Genomic DNA, 19992 nt, shown 5'->3' on the forward strand with positions numbered 1-19992 from the left:
TATAGTGAAGAGAGCAGAACCAGGAGAACATCAGGCACAGTGACTTCATTATTGTTTAATGAAGAACTATTAATAACAAGTATTCTCAGCAATACAGTGATCCTAGACAATCCCAAAGGACTAATGATAAAGCATACTATCCACCAAGGGAGGAAGAACTGATATTGATTGAACACAGTCTGAAGCATGCTGTTTTTCACATTCTCTTTCATTTTATTTTAGTCTTCTTATACAAATCAACTAATACAATATGAAAAAGGTTTTGCTTAATTGCATACATAGAACCTATATCTGATTGCTGCCTGAGGGACAAGGGAGGGGAGGAGGGAGGGAGGGTCAGATAACATTTCTAAGTCAACACTTTAAATAAAAATGTTCATTAAAATAAAGAAGAGTTCAGACTTAAGCTGAGAGTCTGGGAGCCTCCGTCAGCGTCAGTCAAAAAAACATTTATAAAACCCCTACTTTGTGTCAGGCACTGACTCTGCTAAACTGGGAATACAGAGAAAGACAATAGACTGTGCCTGCTTTCAATGAGCCCACAGTCTAAAAGGGGAGAAAATATCCAGACAACTATGTATGATCAAGTTATATACAGGATACACTAGAAATAATCAAGCAAGGGAAGGCAATGAAATTAAAAGGAATAATAATACTAATAAAAAATCTGTAGAAGGTGATGTTTTAACCAGACTTGATTTACTAGCCATCCATCTAGTAAGTGCCTGAAGCAGGTTCAGACCTAGATCTTCTTCATTCCAAAACAAGGACTTAGCAACTAAGACAGTCTCTCATACTTTTCAGGTTGGATTTTGAGGACCTACACAGTTTGACTCCACCCCTCCTTTACAGCTCGGGCCCAAAGCCCTTCCCAATTGTAAGCAAGCCTACTGGAAATATAGTATCTGTGAAAAATCCACGCGATTACCGTTTATACATTCTAGAATTCAGTGGAAGAAAAATAACTAGATGCTTTGAGAAATGTCTTGCACTCTCCCACTAAGGGGACATAGAACAATTTTTGTTCCCCTGTTTAAATATTCTTCTTTCAAGGTGTATTGATGCCTTTGGACTCATCACCTCCATCAAGCTGTCACTGATTCCACCAGTTAAAAGGCTTTTCAAATTCTCCTAGTCTTTTTTTTTCAATATCTCTTTTTGCCCCTATCAAATTATAATTGGTATCTTAACTTGTGTGTGTGTGTGTGAATCTCCTTAGATTATATGCTTCTTGAAGGTAGGGCCCACGGTGTTTGTTGTTGTTTAATATGGCTTAATAAATGCTTGTTGAATTGGTTTGAATGTGTTCTTCAAGGTTGGAGGAAAGATTATGGCAATGATGAGACGGGCAGAAAACCCTAAATTGAACCACGTATCTGAACATCAGTACATACTATGTTTGGCAAAGGGATCCAGGCGGGATGGTTTGCGCCTTCCTTTCCCTCCTGGGCTCCCTCTGCTTTTTCCCGTGTGTGCCTGCGTGAGGGAAAGAGGGAGTGCGTGTGCAAGAGTGGTGTGTCGGGCAGGCAGGCGCAGGCGCGCTGTTCACCAGTCTGCAGCCCGGGCGCTCTCAGTGCAGTTTCTCTGGGAGTTGATGGCAGCACCACAGTGCGGCCGCCTGGCAGAGAACGAAGAGCAGAGACCCGCTGTTCAGGAAGAACCAAACATGTTGGGGGAGCAGGGTGGCTGCGGCTCCAGAGCCAGAGACCGGGGCACACAGCTCCCACTTGACCAACTGTCCTGACCTGCCTCTCCTGCCCACCTGCCCCAGCCCCCAAAGTATGTCAGCCAAGTCCAAGGGGACCACCTCCTCTTCTCCAAACGAGGGGCAGCCGGTAGCCTCCAAAACCAAGGTGAAGGAGCAGATCAAGATCATCGTAGAGGATTTGGAATTAGTCTTGGGGGACCTGAAGGACGTGGCCAAGGAACTTAAAGAGGTGAGAGGCGACAGGGTGGAGAGGGAATGCTGCGTTTCGCGTTCTTTGGAGTATCGGGGGCGCCCAATTTCCCTGGGAACTGGCAGATTTCTAAACTCCTGGGAAACTACTAAGAAGCCTTCCGCAGACATACTTTCCTTGCTCCATCCCCTTCTGCGGAGACTTGTTACACTTTTTTTTTTTCCAATCGTGAAGAAATCAACTAGTGTTTCTATGCACCGGTAGTTGGAGGAGTGCGTGTGGTTGTGTAAGGAGAGGAGTGGATGGGGGGTTGGGTTCGCCTTGGAAAAGAAATAATCAGCGGTACAGGAGAGGGTTTATGATGTTTCTTTTCCTTCCGCCTCCTCCGTCACCCGATCCCTTTTTTAATTTGGAAAGTCCGCTCTCTCAGTACTGGGGAATGAGCTCGTTCCGGACACGCGGATTAGGCGCTTTTGGCTAGGGTTGGCTGGGTTAGACTAGGGGCAGTTCATTTTTCCAGATCTGGTGAAGGTTCGGCCATAAGGAAGGAGGTAGTGTTTGGGACAGAGGGATCCCAACCCTAGTATTTTTGAAAAGGGTTTCGGTCAGTTCTTGAAGCATCCTCCTTCTCCACACCTCCCTGAACTCCCTCTGCTGCCTTCTCCCTCCCTCTCCGTCGATTCATTGCATTCATGCTGGGATACGTGATGTGTGTGTGTGTGTGTGTGTGTGTGTGTGTGTGTGTGTGTGTGTGTGTGTTTACGCACGCTTCTTGGCACTTGGTCACTCTCTTCTTGGAATAGGGTAGCACTGGTGAATATTTCTATTGCTTGTTCTCCGTGGTTTTATGTGATCTTAATGGGAAGGCTAGGAGAATGTCTTCAGTTCTGAGACCACCGAACTCATCACAGCTCGGAGATGGAGGAGTGTGCGGAGTTACTGAGGAGCTGGGCGGGGCAGAACCGGGTGACCGCCTCCGCTAGTGGGGCTTGGTTTGGCTTGGTTTGGAGCAGAGCAGGGAGCTGGCATGACTCTGCTACTGCTGCCGCTATTCTGCTTCCTAATTGGCGCCCCCGGTTTCCTTCTCAGAGAGAGGATTCTGATCCTAGGGTTGACTGAGAGCTAAAATGATCACTTAAAAAGGTGGCAGCCCTGGGAATAAGATACTGAAGGAGGGTTATCTCTGATATTTAAACCTGTTAGGGAAACCAAAGAGGTGAAATGTGTGACTGATTTTGGCATCTGGATTCCAAGGGTTACCCCTCACCCCAATACACACACACACACACACACACACACACACACACACACACACACACACACACACACACACACTTCGTTCCTCTACTTGGGTAATAGCCAAAACAAAGATTTCCTCCCTCTACACCCTCTCCCCTCTTCCCACAAGTGTGTTAAAACATCACATTCATCAACGTGGTTCAATTTGCCAGTAGCAAGTGTCAGTTCCTGTAGGTTAATCTGCAGACAGAAATGTAATTACCATGATTTCCCCCTCAGTGGCAAATGCTGTTGTAGCTGAAAGAATAAAACTTGTCCATTTTTCCTCATATTACTAGCTGACAGATGTTTAGGTTATAGGCTGAAATTTTACATCTAAAGATCCTGTTCATTATTTTGTTTACCTTTTATTTTACATTTATGGCACCATATTTTTTTTTTGTCAGAAGCACGTTTGTTGTTTTTTTTTTAATTAAAATTTGAACACATTCCTTTCATTAGGCTTCTGTTTAATGGAATAAGCTTTTGCTGTTACACTACTGCTGAGGAGCTGGGAAAGCTGCAATAACAATATGTTTTTGCTGTCTTCAAAAGAATACGATTGAAACAGAGAGAAGCAGTCAATCATAATTTGTTATGTCTTTTTAGTTGTGCGCAATCCTTTATCTTCCTTATTTTATACAACGTATTTTTGATTTCACAAATCCCATATATTCTTTTATTCATATTTGAAACATTACTCCTTGGTCAATTGGGATCTACATGCCTAGTAAAGTTTTAACTACCTTATAGCTCTTTAAAAAACCTTTTAGATTCTTGTATGACGAAAAAAAAAAGATGTAAATCAGTCTCCCCTCCCACCCACCCCCCATTTCTAATGAGCTAACTAACTGTCTTGGTAGACTTAGGATCAAGAGTCATCATTTATAAAGGTCACTTTATTTTAACTAAGATTGCTTGTTAAAATTGGAAAGCTAGTGGCCTGAAGGGGATTTATTTGACATACAATATCCTCATAAGCAACTCTTTAGCTTAGAATAAAGATAGAAAAAAAGATATAGGAAATATGAAAAACAAATAGATCAAATGTTTTAACTATGAGAGACCATAATCTAATAATGCACTGTTAAGAATATGCAAGAAATGCAAGTAAGCATAGATGTTTTCATTGATCTCCAGCATTTTTCTCCCTTTGGGGGGGGGAGTTAATAATACAAAATGAATCAGTGTAATGTCAAAACTTTGAATGCTGGATTAGACTGTATAATTGAATGTTTATGTTCCAAACACATAGTGTTTGCATGTTAAGCTATATATATTGTGACTTTTAAAAACATTGGCCCTTTCAGTTAAATATAACATTAACTGTCACTATTCTGAGAAAACTTACAAAGCATGTTTACCCTATGACATCCTGCAGTTGTTCACTATGTGTTTTTATAAGTTAGGTTGCACATGCTACTGAGCATTGGGTTAAATTTATTTTTGATGAATGCCCTGGAGACTTTCCAAATTACAGTATGGCTATATTAGACACATAAAGTGTGAAAAAATAAATGTTATAATCATTCATAAACATTCACAAGAAATGTCCAAGAAGATTATATTCTTCCCCACCCAGTCTGAGTTTTCATTGATGAAAGGAACTCCTACAGACATACAGTTCCATAATTTATAGTCTTCATTGACTGGGGCATTGTCAAGTTGTAACTTGTCTATGTTCACATAGACACTGTGTCAGATAATAAATTTGAACCCAGGTCTTCCTGTCTCTGAAGCAAATTCTCAATCTACTATGTCAAGCTGCCTTTCCAGTTTATAATTAGTATGTAATAAATCTAGAGTATCACATTTGGATTTTGCCTTCCTGCAACATTAGTGACATGTTTTGAAACAGAAGATGTTTTGACATGGATTAGTAAATAATTCTTACTCACAAAGAACAGGATTATTTTTTTAATGGTCATGAATGAATCAGTGTGCCAGTAGCCATATGGTATTTGCTTTTTTTTCTTTTCCATTGATTTTACTTTAATTAAAATATAATATTATATTTTAAAATATTCTGCTTTTTTATAATATAAACCCTTTGCTTTGATCATGGAATTGAACTTTTGTTTGAATTTCCCTTCAGTTGCATCAACATCAGTATGATATAATATTGTTTTCCTAATTAAACTGATTTTCCTCAGGTCATCAAAAACAGATAAGATAATAAACACATGCTTAAATGTCCAAGAACTAGCCCCCATTATGGACAAGGTAGATATCATAGATGTGATTTATTACTGAATTCAGAAAGTACCCCTTTCAGACCTCTTGGATGAAAGTTGAGAAAAAAAAGTAGGAATGATAGGAACTTTTCTGTTTTAGCATTTTATTTTGAGGAATTAAAGGATTATATGTAAACCTAAATCTTTCTGGGGCCCTCATAGTATGCTCGTCTTACTAAAACATGGCTTATTACATAGATTCAGAGGTTAAATGATGGTTCTCCAAATAAAACAACTAAACCCTGAAAAATCCTGATATAATGAGATTAGTTTATAAAGTTCCCTCGCCCTAATCATATAACAAGAGAACTTTGTTTTTAGGAATCTTTTGATCATTCTGTTCTTAGAAAGAGGAAATAAAGATGTGACTAAAAAAGTGAAAGTTTAAGAAGTTCTTATTGAGTTCTGCAGCGATATATCTATGTGGGATGAAAGAAAAAAAAGGTAAAGCATGGACTTCAAGGGGCTTACATTCAATGTGAGAAGAAAAGACTAACACAAAACAATGTGAAATAATACAAGCAGATAAATTACTGGTAGATAGGAGTTGCACTCTAGAGGGCTATCAGTGAGTATTCCTGGGAAGCTTCAACAAGAAAGGAGGATTTTAGTTGAGCCTTAGAGGATGGCTAACATTTGGATTGCCATAGGGGAGCAATAGAAAACAGCTCATCCAAACAGTGTTTTTCTACGTGTCTAATGTTGAAAATAGATGTAAAGCTCAAGAGTATTTGGAGCAAATATAACCCCTTAAGTTGTAGCAGGTGTAGGATAATCCATTTCCCCTAAGAAATATGCAAGGATGACATTCTTCTAAATATTGGTTTCTTAAAAATAGTGCCTGAGCAGTCTAACAGAAGCCATTTGCAGTTTGTATGTCCTTCTCTGGAAATCATAAAGCAGAAAAAACTGCCCTCTTGGTTGACTGAGAAGTATAATGACAACTTTGGTAATGAGACTGTTCGGACTGGTTGTTGGTGTTCATTTGGTGCAGGCACTCCTGCTGACTACTATATGGACATGAAAATCTGGTATTAATCTCCTTTATGGTCTCCCTTTAATACCAAATATATTACTTTTATATGGTCATTTCTGGAATCATATTTTCTAGTGTTTCTCTTTATTATTTTGGTTAAGAAAATTACCACAAGAGAAATCTAACTCTAAGGAAGTTTGATGATATTTATGAGCCAAAAACAAATAAACAAATAAATAAATGACTCTGGCCTGAGTTTTCAAAGCTTTCCCCTAATCATTGCTGTTACAAAACTGGTTGGCAGATGGATCACTGGGATACAGGGATTAGTTCTGAAAGTTGTTTTTCATTTATTATTCTTTTATTTGACCTCTATGGAGGGCAATACATACATTGTTATGATTTTTAAAAACATTGATAAATCTGAATATGTTCCTTTTTCTTAGATATTTCTTAAGTGTCTGAAGCCTGGAGAGATATAGAAGTAACAAGAATGATATTGGCAAGGAAAAATTACCACACTTTAATTTTTATAAAGCACTATACATAAAAGTGCCTTCCCTCAGGGAGCTTACAAACATGTTTTCCTTTTTATTCTGTATTATTTGAAACTGTATTTTAAAATGTACTATTAAAAATAGTTATGACTATTTTGTAAAACAACAACAAAATTCATTTAACTTGTGTATACTCTACATATTGAATGATAAGGCATTTAAAGAAAAAAATAAAGCTTTGTATTATTCCATTTTTATCCTGACAAAATTCATTTTGGGTGTATGACCAGTTTGTGGGAAAATATTTGGGAGTCCTAGATTTTTAATACACTGAGATCAAGCTAACCTCCAATTTTGAACTCTGAAGAAAAATGTAGTTTGCATGGTATGGTAGAAAGATCATTAGACACAAAACTTGAAGCTGTGGTTTGTTTTTCTTTCTTTCTTTTTATTTTTCCTAAAGCTTTGGTTATAATCCAACTTATGATCCTGAGCAAATGGAAATCTCTGAGTTTTAGTTTATTCATTTGTAAAATGATCAAGTTCTATGAAAGTATCACTAAGGTATCTTCCAGCTAAAATCTTTTGATTTTATATTAATTTCCTGATAACATACTGTTACCAAGAAAAGACTAAGATCATATGTAGATCACATATGCCACAATGAGACTTCAGAGTAGAGTGTTATTGGAGGCATACAAAAATTATATTAAAATATTTGCTGTGTTTTAATATTTTCAATTCAAATAAAGATGTTGATTCTATATTTTTAATTATCCTGTCTCTCTTCATTGTAGTCATTTTGAGTATTGTTCTCTTCCAACAATATATCATCTTCACTTTCATCTACTGCATTCAAAAGATTTTTTCCCCCAAAGCAACTGTTGAGAGATGCAGGAGATATTCTTAACAGTGCAATTAAAATCTAGCAAATGCTTTCCTTCTCTACCTTCACCTCTTGACTCCCCCTGGCTTCCTTTCAGACTCAGTTTAAATCCCACCTGCTGTAAAAGGCTTTTCTTTTTGGTTGCAATCCTTCACTCTCTACCCATCCCCTGCCACATCTTTCCTCTGAGATTACCTCATATTTACATTTAATATATCTTGCATTCCTAGGGTCAAACATTATTTTGTACACTCTAGTAAAACACAAATAAATATTTCTTACTTTAAATTGGGTTTTAACATAGGTAATAACTCTGTTGTAAAATATGTAGTAACTGGTAGATAAATTATCTTGGTTAAAAACAGCAGGGATTCACAAAATCCCTTATAAAGAAATAGAAGGGACAGTGCTTTTCATAAGAAAGCCACTGAACTTTGTTTTTTGTTTTTGTTTTTGTTTCTAAATGAATTCTCAAAGAGCACGGAAAACTTGGATTGGGGCTTGGAGAATGACACTTTGTATTTAAGAATTTGAAGAGATACTATGTGGAAGAGGGATTTTACTTATTCTGTTGACCACAGAAAGCAGATTAAGGAGCAATGAGTAGAAACTACAAAGAAGTAAATTTGGGATCACATAAAGAAAATTTCTTGACAATTAAAGATATGCAAAGATTCAATCAGCTATGTCAAGTGAAAGTGAATTCATAGTCACTTAAGGTCTTCAAACAATGGCTGACATGCCACTTACTGGTTTATTTGTAGATAGGACTTCGTTCCAGTCCACACTGGACTAGATGATTTCTGAGATCTCTTACAATTTTGAAATTCTATAGCAGTGCATTTTATTGAATTAGAACCTGCCTTCAAAAAAATAACATATTTTGGAAGATAAGGCTAGTTTATATCATTTTGGCTCAATGGGATACACACACATGTACAGACTGATAATTTAAACATTTTTATTAGTTTGTTTTTGTTCCTTTGTTTGCAATTTCTAAATAACTCTCATTCCTTTGAAATTCTATAACATTTCATTTGAAAGATACTATATGATTATTATGTTTTGGTTAATCTATATATCTAGCTATGTATATGCACATGTGCATATATATGCTGCATTAATAATAATAACAAATACCTAATACTTATATAATACCTACCATGGTACTGTGCTAAGTCCTTTACAATTATGATCTCAGTTGACTCTCACAAAAGCCCTGCCTGAAGGTAGGTGTTATTATTATCCCCATTTTATAGTTGAGAAAACTAAAGCAGAGATTATGTAACTTGCCCAGTCACACAGTGTCTGATGTCAGATTTAAATTCAGATATTATCCTGACTATAAGCCTGTTGCTCTATCTACTGTACCAGCTAGTTGCCTTGGTCAAAATTAATTTCAGAAAATATTCTGTAGAACATTGTCACACTTTTTCATCATTGAATTCGTTTTGATATGTTATCAAATCCCAAAAGCAATTGTACTTTTTTTTTTGCCAATGCACACAGTAATATAATTAGTAAGTTTAAGATGGGTTATTCAAATAAAAAAAAGAAAAGAAAATTTATGAGTGCCCTCCCTTCCTCCCTTATTTTTTTGGAGCAAAGTTGCTCATTGTTACAATGTAGTTTTTAAAAATGTGTTTGTAGTCTGATCATTAAACACATCCTGCACCCCCACCCATGCATTTAGATTATCCCTAGAACCAATTTGAAGTAGTTGTTTCAAAATTCAGGTACCAATAAAAATACTATAATGTTTCAAGTAATATTGAAATAATAAATAAAATCGTTTAATTTTTTTCATTATTACTTTCATATATTTCTTTTAAATCATGTTGCTTTTGTGAATCTCTTGTAATTAAATCAAAATACTTTGCAAAGGTGGAAATCCAAGGATAATAAAAGGATAATTTGAGCATGCATCATATAACGTGAGCAAACCGCAATACCTCCAATAAGACTCAGCATAGTACCTTGACCATTCAGATATTTGTTGGATTAATTAAATTTAGGTTTTAAACATCAAAGAAAAATTCTGAACATAGGAAAGGTGTTTCAGGATTTTTAGGAATCAAATTGGTGCTGATAGAGTACTGAATAGATTGTTTCTTACTAGTATCCTGCTGAAAAGAAGGCAATTCCTCTCCCTTCCTCCATTTAGAACCTGCATTCAGAAGAACAAATGCATATCTAGACTGTTGTTTCTTATTTTATGTCTATGTCATTTTCTTTTCCAAATATATACCTACTCTTAGCAAGTCATCATTTATAATAAAGAGTAAATTAAAGGGGGAGGGGAATCAATTGAGCAAAAAAACAGCAAACAGGAAAAAATCAATTGTCTAGCAATATATCCAATAAAGTATATATGTAACATTCTACCTATTTAAAGAAAGGAGGGAAATAGAGTTTTTAACCTTATTTAATGAGGACAGAGTATACTATCTACTTGATTTTAGTATAATGTTATATTGAATATATCCATACATACAAACACACATCTATTTATCTCTATCTACCTATTTATCAATGCTATTAAAAACAGCATTTATATCATTTGCAGAAAACTAAAAATTCCAGACTCCTATATTAAAATAAATCTATCAGTTTATTAGTCCAATCAATCAATGAGCATCTATTAAGTACTTATAAAAGACAGGCACAGGGATTACAAATAAAAAACAACAACAACCTGACACTGTTTCTGCCTTCCAGGAAAGTACACATGAAAACTTTAACTCACAAATATTACCTGTTGCCTACCAAATAGAATCCAACCTTCAATATTTTGTTTTGAAATCCTTCTGCAAACTGGTTTTAATCTACCACTCCAGCCTTGTCTGACACAAGTATTCAAAGCTCTTGGATTAGTCTCCATTCTATGACCATCTTGTCCATTTCCTCTCTTCCCTCCCCCTTTCTTTCTTCTTCTTTTTTTTTTTTTTGAGACTATTGGGGATAAGCAACTTGCCTAGGGTTATACAGCGAGTAAGTGTTGAGTGTCTGAGGCCAAATTTGAACTTAGGTCCTCCTGAATTCAGGGTCAGTGCTTTATCCACTGCACCACCTAGCTGCCCCCCTCCACCTTTCTTTTTTCACAGCATTCCCTATGATTGAAATGTCCTCCCATTCTCATCCCCCACTTGGCCAAATTTCAGTTCAAATACCACCAACAAAAATTAGACTGGCCTTTCCTTGGCTTTCAGTAGCTAAACTCTAGGGACAGCTAGTGAGTTTGAGGTAATTCTAAATTAAGGGACAGAAGCAGAGTATGAAACAGGCCCCTGAGCGGTCATCACTTTTGAGGAGGAGTAGAAGATTTCTCTCCTCTTCCCTTATAATGCCTCATCTGTTATGCCAGGCAGGAGACATTCTGTCTAGCAAGGAATACAATGTAGTGACTCACCTAGCAGAGATACTGTGTCCTGTGACATCCAGATGAGCATGTGTGTCTCTCTAATATTGTACTTTTAAATTGGCTTCCTCTCTTCCCTGAGGTAGGTATTTGTGGGAGAGTGAATGCCAGTATTATGTTAGTGAATGGTATGTAGTAACTGCATTTACTTAATCATCTTTGTAAATGTCTTTGTTAAGAGTTAATTTTGTCTATTCACTGATCATTAATGGGAATCACACTGGTATTGATAAGAGATTGTGAGCTATAGTTTTTACAAAGTGGGCCCAGATGTTATCACTTTGATTGCTAAAGTATTAACCATCCACTGGATACCAAATAAATTAGTATTAGTTCTAATTGGGGAAATAGAGCTTCTGTGTGGATATATCCAAAATACTTTTGGCTTCTACGCACATTTTTAGGGACTCACTGAAGAGAGTCTGCATTCAGAAGAGTCTTATTCATTGATACTCTAGTAATGACATATTGGAGAAAAATAAGCATGTGTTTATATATTTGTTTTTGACTATAATTAGGCATTATTTCTTATGGTTTATATACAAGTCATAAGTTTGTTTTATATAACTGTGTCATAGTTGGATGATAAGGCACTGAAATTTATTGTATTTGTAGCCTTTATATTTTTAGAAGCTCATACCAACATTATGAATTTTTTCATCTTTAGAGTCTTGGTTTTTATCTGTTTGCTTAGAACACAGTCTTAGAAGTCATAAATGTTTCCTTTCTACCCCTTTCCCTTCCTCATTCCCCTTCCTTATGCCGTCCCTTCTTTTCTTTCTTCATTCCTTTCTTCCTCCATTTCTTTCTTCCTCCCTCTTTTCTTGCCTCCCTCCTTCCTTCCCCCAAATGCATGTATATACATATAAAAATTCTCATACATGTGTATATATTTGCATGTATATTTGTATATGTCTGTATGTACACACAGACAATGCATATATACATGTACAAGTGCATGCATGCATGTATGTGTGAATATATCTATATCTATATGCATCTGCATCTATCTCTATCTCTATCCACATCCACATCCATATTCATATCCATAGCATATCATATCTCTGTCTCTATCCCTATCTATATATATCCTATCATGTAAACACTTGTAGTCAAGCAAAAATAAATTCATGCATAAGCTATGCTTGAAAATATATTAGATAAATAATTTAGAAGGATTATATGCTATATAGTAGGGACAACACTAAGGACAGCACATACACTCTGATGCTTCTTTTATTTTCCAGGCAAAAAGCATTGCCACTGGAAGGCCTGGCCCGAGGGGATTTTGTCCCTTAATCCTTAACATGGACATTGTAGAAATTTTTGGTAAACGATGCCATAATCTGAACCATGGCTTGACATCATTAGAAACATATTTGGATGTAGAAATAAATAGGGTAATATGCTAAAAGTCAGTTTATTTATATATACATATACACCGATGTATACATACATAAATCTCACACACACACACACACTTGTGTGTGTCTCTGTGTGTGTGTGTGTATCTTTCCAGGAGTCAACATTCACTTGCAAAGGTAATTTTTAACCATTCATCTCCTCTCTTCCACTTTATATTATAAAATTTTTTTCCCAAAGTCAGTAATCCTTAAAACATGTCTACTGGATACAAAACATTATTTCAGTGAAAAAAAAATGTTTCATTGTGTGTGCTAAGACAATTAAATGGAAGTCTTGTTTTTTAACCAGTTGTTTGATAAAATGTACATGGAAGCCTAAATATTTATCTCTGCCATTATCTGAGCCAGTGGTTTTGGCAAATGATACAAAATTTTTGCTATCATAGTTTTATCCCAAGGAGAATTTGGGATACTTTTGGATAAACTTTGTTTTGCATTTAGTGGGTCTTTTGCTTTAGTTTACTATTGTTATATTTATGTAGGCTTTAATAATTAGAAATTATCTTCTCTAAATAGAATGTTTGTAGCATGCTCTCCTCCAAAAAATATAATTAAATACTCATGTTTACCTAAAGATTGATTTCTTCATTCACTTTTATTTCTCATTTTGCATGCCAAAGTGAGTAATGAAGTTTCATGTCATAAAGGGTAGAATGTTTTTTAGAACATGAGGATGGAGCTTAAAAATGGTTTTTAAATTGAACCTTACTTTATACTGAATTTTGAAACTTATTCTTTGCTTTTCTGAGAACTTTCTTGGGATGTTCCTATGCTGATTCATTGTAAAAGCATTTATGAGCACCACCTAGATAAGAAGGATATGGAGGAAGAGAAGGAATAATGTGTGTAATAACTGATACAACTTCAACATTAGCAAGACAGGAGATTTGGAGCCATTAAAAAGAAAAAAAAAACTGATTAAAATCCTACCTCTGCCACCTCTCAATGTAGTATTGCCTCTAGTTCAACTTCTTGAACTATGGTTCCAAACTCACCATTTGGAGTCCCTAAAAGATAGCCAACTACTAGTATATGTGTATAGAAGGGGCTTGGGCTGAAACACTATGTTACTACAGATCAAAGTGACCTAACTTGTTCTCAAGTAAAGGTTGGTTAAAGCCAATTGTTTCTCTAGTAATGACCACATGTAAATACAAGTAAGGAATCCAAAGGAGACTCAAGATTACAGTATATATCCATCTATAGAAAAAAGGGTTGACTCAATGATACCTTAGCAATTTAAGTCCTTTAAAAAAAACAACAACCTTGTGTAGTCCTCATGAAGTTATTCTTAGACATAATTCTCTGCTTGACTTTGAATATTGGTGGTGTCCTTTTAGAAGCCATAGCTGGTCTGTTATTCTTCCAAGGTTTTTCCTTCTGAAATCGAGACTATCCTCGAATGTGTGTGCACATGTACATATATATGCACACATATACATGTACATGTATGCACGTATAGAGAGATATATAGACAGACTTATACAGTTATTTTAGGGTAGCTTCAGATCTCTATCACAATATAATAATATAGCTATAGCTATAGGTATAGATATCTGAGGCTATACTGGATTGACTATATAAATCTCTCTCTCATATCTATCAATTTATCTATCTATGTGTACATGCATATATGTACATGCACAATGCACATGTATGTTCACACATTCATGTGCACACACATACATTTATTTGTACATATACACATACATACAATATATTGCTATAGCTACCTATATCATCTATATCTAAATCTGTCTATTACTGAGGCTATCTTGAACTCTCTCTCTCTCTGACTATCCTGGAGTGACCACACACATACAAACACACATGCATACATAGGTAGATATATAGACATAAATATCTATGTAAATATGTATATATAAATATACATACACAAATATAGGTATAGGTATAGGTATGGGTATGGGTGTGGGTATGGGTATGGGTATGGGTATGGGTATAGGTATGGGTATAGGTATAGGTATAGGTATAGGTATAGGTATAGGTATAGGTATAGGTATAGGTATAGGTATAGGTATAGGTATAGGTATAGGTATAGGTATAGGTATAGGTATAGGTATAGGTATAGGTATAGGTATAGGTATAGGTATAGGTATAGGTATGCAATTCCACTACCAAGAAGTTATCAGCTCTCTTTCGCCTCCTGATAGTCGCCATCATGGGTCGCATGCACGCTCCTGGGAAGGGCCTGTCCCAGTAGGCTTTGCCATACCCCCACAGCGTGCCCACGTGGCTGAAGCTCACCTCGGACCATGTGAAGGAACAGATCTACAAGCTGGCCAAGAAGGGCCCGATGCCCTCCCAGATCGGTGTGATCCCAGGGGAATCTCATGGTGTGGCACAAGTGTGCTTTGTAACTGGCAACAAAATTTTGAGAATTCTCAAGTCCAAGGGACTTGCCCCTGATCTTCCTGAAGATCTTTATCACTTGATCAAGAAAGCTGTTGCCGTTCGCAAGCATCTTGGGAGAAACAGAAAGGATAAGGATTCTAAATTCCATCTGATTCTCAAGGAGAGCCGAATTCACAAGCTGGCTTGTTACTACAAAACCAAGAGAGTGCTCCCACCCTATTGGAACTATGAATCATCAACAGCCTCTGCTCTAGTTGCATAAATTTTGGTTTATGTACTAAAATAATAAAATCACATCTAGATAAAAAAAAAAAAGAAATTATCAGCTACTATCTGGCTTGGCTTTTTGCTGGGTTAGGCTGCTCCTTTGCCCCTTTCAGTCTCTACATATTTTCCCATGCCCAATAGATTGCTTATTTTGGCATATTCTGCTCACCATTGTTTTTTAACTTCTTAAAACCTCTGACTATTAATACCAACTCTGGTGGTTTCTGAGACTGACTATTGATAGGTATAGTACCTTTGATGGAAAATCAATACCTCTCCATATCACACTGTCACCGTATCCTTATATCTTGGTGTGAACATGCATCTAAGATCAAGAAGGTTTAAAAAAAAAGCAATATGTGTTTGATGACACATGGCAACTTGGTGAGATAGTGGGATTTTCTTCCCAGCCTCTTTCCTTGCAGCTTATAGAAGTCCTGCCTCCCTCATTGTAAAGAAGGAAAAGAGAGTGAGCTGATACTGGAATTGTCCTATTTGTATGTATGCTTAGTTCTGGATTAGTATATCATGAGTTATTCATGATTTGAGTCCTATAGCCAATTAGGAGATTTTTCATCATCACAAAATAATAACTCCTCTATCCTGTATGACTGTCTGGCTTGCCAGGATAGCTAGGTAATGCAGTGGATAGAGTACCAGACCTGTCAGGAAGATCTGAATTCAAATCTGGCCTTAGACAGTAGTTGTGTGACTCTGGGCAAGTCACTGAACCATTATTTGTCTCATTTCCTCATCTATAAAATGAGGACACATTGGAAAAGGAAATGGCCAACCACTCCAGCATCACTGACAAGAAAACGCCATGGAACTTGAAATATAGAGGTGGACAAGACTGCACAACTCAATAATGATAACGTGCCTGACTGGAAACATTCCAGTTGAAATGTTAGGCCTGGAAACCAGCAGGTAATATCTGCAAATGCTCTAAAATAAACAAACAAACAAACAAACAAACAAAAAACCCACTAGGACAAGCAAATCTCAACATGCTATAAGGACTGAGCCCTCATTGACCAGTCCCTCCATTACACTATCTAATTTTATTTTATTTTTTATCAACCTGAGCAATTCATACTACCACTGTATGCTTCAGTGTCCTCCCTGGAAAAGTAAACATAGTACTTTGTTACCTACTACCCAGCATTGTTGCTAGGGGAAAAAAAAGAACATTTTTTTTTCTATATCAGCATAAAGATAAATGATGTTATTATGCAAAACTTTGTTATTACATATAGATATCTGATATCTTGAAAATAGGGATTTCATAAAAGCAGAATAATTGCATATAGATAATTGTGATGTGATGCAGAATATGGTAAAGGCCATATCAAAGGAAGGTAAGAATCAATTCAGATGATACAGCATGATTCACTTGAAAGACTGATGTTTTGTCAGGAGACCTCAGATTATTCCCTTCTGCCGCTTAATAGTATTGTGACCTTTACCAAATTACTTAAATCTCTGCACCTTATTTTCTTTATCAATAAAATGAGAGTATTGTACTATATGATCTCTTCTTGCTCTAAATCCATGATCCTAATTGCAATGTCAAATTTTAGTGCATTCTCCATGATTTCTAAGTTTTTGTTTAATAAGGCATTTAGAAACTTAACACTACATTACTATTTGGAAAATGTGAGCCATCCTTTGAAAATTGAATATTCTAATTCCGAATTTAACCATTTCCCCTCAGTGACTTGTCATATTCTAAAGTATCAAGTACTATTCAATGCTACTTTAATGAAATAGGTTCATGTAATATATCAGAAGAGCTCCTGTAGGAAAATTCAGAACAAATGCAAAAGATTCAATGTGAGCCATCTGTCTTCTTACTAAAATGTGCTAAAAATGAATCATTCCTTTTTGCACATGGTTGTTCATGAAGTACTTACTCTTTTTTGTATTTGATTTCTTATATTTCATTTTAACTGAAAAAAACCCTGGAAAACCAAGGCATATTTAATACATTGAATATATTCAATATATTTAAAGTACATTAGAAACTTTAAAGCTTATTAGTTGATTGAGTTATATATTCTATTAAAGATAATTATTACTCTGAATTTAGGATCCTATCATTCCTCATAAATTCCACCTCTTCAAGCATCACAGTTGGCTGTTTGTTTCATGGCTATACCTTGATAGTGTAAACACTATCAAGTTTGTGTAAACACAACCATCTTGAGCTCCTTGAGCTCTCTTCTGTTGATATTCTTCCTTTTCTTTCTACTTTTACCACCCTTTCAATTTCACCTTCTTTGTTATTGCTTCCTTTGCCTATCTTTTTTTCTTTGCCCAATATCTTAATCCTTCTTCCTCACCTACCTTCTTTCACATTATACACTTATAGAACCAAAGGACTCCTTATCTTTCTTCTATTTCCTCACTTCTTTCATATAACTGCTTTTCCATAATACATTTTCTACCACCATCTTTCTTTGCTCCCTTATCTGATTTCTTTTTTAAAAAATACACATTTATCTAGTATTTTGCTTTCAAACCAAAATTCTCACAAGAATCCCATTTTCTGCAATCATTCTCTTTCTCTAACTTCTCATTTTTCATACCCTAAAGATCCCCAGGGATCTTAAAAAATTCACAAGGGTTTTTCATTCTGTGAAATTGCATGTTTTTGAGCTTTAGAAAGAGAAGGGTAACTGGAAATTTTAACAAGCATTTTTCTAAATATTATTTGTGTGTCCCTGTGCTAGGTACTGGAAGAGATACACAATTTCTAAAAAAAAAATGGTTGGCTCTCTCCCCATGGAATTGGAGAACATCACACATAAGCAAATAATTATAATACAAATGATATGTGAAAAATGCATATGAGAGGTACGAACTAAAGGCTATTTATGGTCTAATTTTGAGGAGTATGGAAATAATTTTTACTAATTGGGCAAGGGGGAAGTATAATTGGGGCAGCCTCCAAATGGTAATAAAGCATTTGAGCTAGGTCTCAAAGGATCTTCAGGATTCCAAAAGATAGAAATGAAGTGTATGTACAAGGAGAGCATTCTGGTCACAGGGAATAGAAGGAACAAAAGCATAGAAGGCAAATGGCACAAGACATTTACCCAGGATGAGAAATAGTCTAGTTTGTCTGGAGCAAAGCACTGTGAACAAGAACCAGCTGAATTCAGGGCTAGAAAGGTATGCTTGAATGCTGGGCTAAAAAGTTTAAACATAATTAGACAGTCACTAGGAATTTTTTGAAGGATGCTGAGGTGAAGAGAATTGAAAGCATTTGTAAATTAGATATGTAAGATTCTATGGCCTAAGGGTCTAAAAATGAAATTGAGTCAGGAGATTTGGGGCTCCACAGAATGAAATTCTGGGAACTTAAATTTTAAAAAATATAAGAGACTGAAATGAGGGAAATTATCTATGGAGAAATGCAAAAAAGTATCAAGATCTTCTAAGAATAGAAGACCTAAGGCCTAATAATAGAAGGTTGTCTCCCACCCCATACTTCTTTAACTAGGTCAAGAAGATCACACAAAGACTAGAACTAGTGGAAGGGGTAAAAGGAAAATTGGCAGTAGAAACAAGGTGGAATTAGCTAGATTCTGTTTGGTTTTTGTTTGTTTGTTTGTTTTTTTGTATTTGTTACTGGAGGAAAGTAGTAAAGAACAAAAATGGTTTAAAGGGAATTGAAAAATCATTTTCCTTCCAGCTTTTTTGCATATGAAAGTCCTATGGAAGAAGGCACAGGAAAAGGATAATGATTTAAGTTGAGGAAAAAAAATATGAAGGATTTTTAGGGCTTTGGAATTATGAGGAAAGTCAAAGTATTTCTTTCATTTGAGCATGTCAAAGGATAGATAGATGATAAAGATGACATGGATATTTTAAACTTGGATGAGTTGAGGATGATTGCACAATTAATCAAGAAGACTGGAGTATGAATAAGGTATTTTGGGAGAAGGAGGATTATACAGAACTTAGCTTTTTGTTTTGTTTTGTTTTGTTTTTGCAGGGTAATGAGGGTTAACTGACTTGCCCAGGGTCACACAGCTAGTTAGTGTCAAGTTACTGAGGCCAGATTTGAACTCAGGTCCTCCTGAATCCAGGGCTGGTGCTTTATCCACTGTGCCACCTAGCTGCCCCCGAGCTTGAGCTTAGCTTTTGAAATATTGATTTTGGGTGGGATCACTAAGCGAAGATGCCCCAACAGTCATGGAATAGAAATGTGAGAAATATAACATTTTAAAACATATTTATTCACTTAAATATTTTATTAAAATATATAAAATTATATTTTTATATTATATTATTTATATTCTATATTCTATAACATTTAAATATTTACTTCATTTAAAGCTCATGGTTATGTCTCTTAAGTCACTGGAAATTTTTCCTTCCCCTAATAATAAATGTGTAGCAATCCCTCTAGACTCCTATCCAAATATGAATTACCACGGACAGTGGGAGATTGGGTCATCTGTTGCTGATTTCTACATTGGATTCTAGGGAGTACCCTATAGATGAATCACTACTCCTAAGACTGGAGCTCAGAGGCCTCCAGGAGTGTGTTTCCCATTAACAGTCAAAGTACTTTCAGTTAACTTTAGAAAACTTACTTTAGGCATTTATTCAAATACTATGACAAAAAGTAGTTACAAAGCAACCCCTTCCCCTAAAGTGTGGGATATAAATTGTTTTTTTCTGCATAAAAGTATTTTATTATTTTCCAGTAACATGTAGAGATAGTTTT

The 19992-nt window shown here is 35.9% G+C and overlaps 1 protein-coding gene and 1 pseudogene across 2 annotated transcripts in view; both read left to right on the top strand.

Annotated features, from left to right (window-relative positions):
• Positions 1-1531: 1531 nt before the first annotated feature.
• Positions 1532-19992, top strand: part of PRR16 (proline rich 16) — a 328705-nt gene continuing 310244 nt past the window's right edge. Inside the window, exon 1 of one of the 2 annotated variants that reach the window (XM_043977018.1) lies at positions 1532-1937. In XM_043977018.1, the coding sequence (XP_043832953.1) occupies positions 1782-1937 (156 nt within the window). In that variant the 5' untranslated portion in view covers positions 1532-1781. The remainder of the gene's footprint in view (positions 1938-19992) is intronic. The other variant, XM_043977026.1, reaches the window with a different exon arrangement.
• LOC122735469 lies at positions 14794-15249 on the top strand (annotated as a pseudogene).

The sequence above is a fragment of the Dromiciops gliroides genome, chromosome 1, assembly GCF_019393635.1.
Source record: "Dromiciops gliroides isolate mDroGli1 chromosome 1, mDroGli1.pri, whole genome shotgun sequence".
NCBI lineage: Eukaryota > Metazoa > Chordata > Mammalia > Microbiotheria > Microbiotheriidae > Dromiciops > Dromiciops gliroides.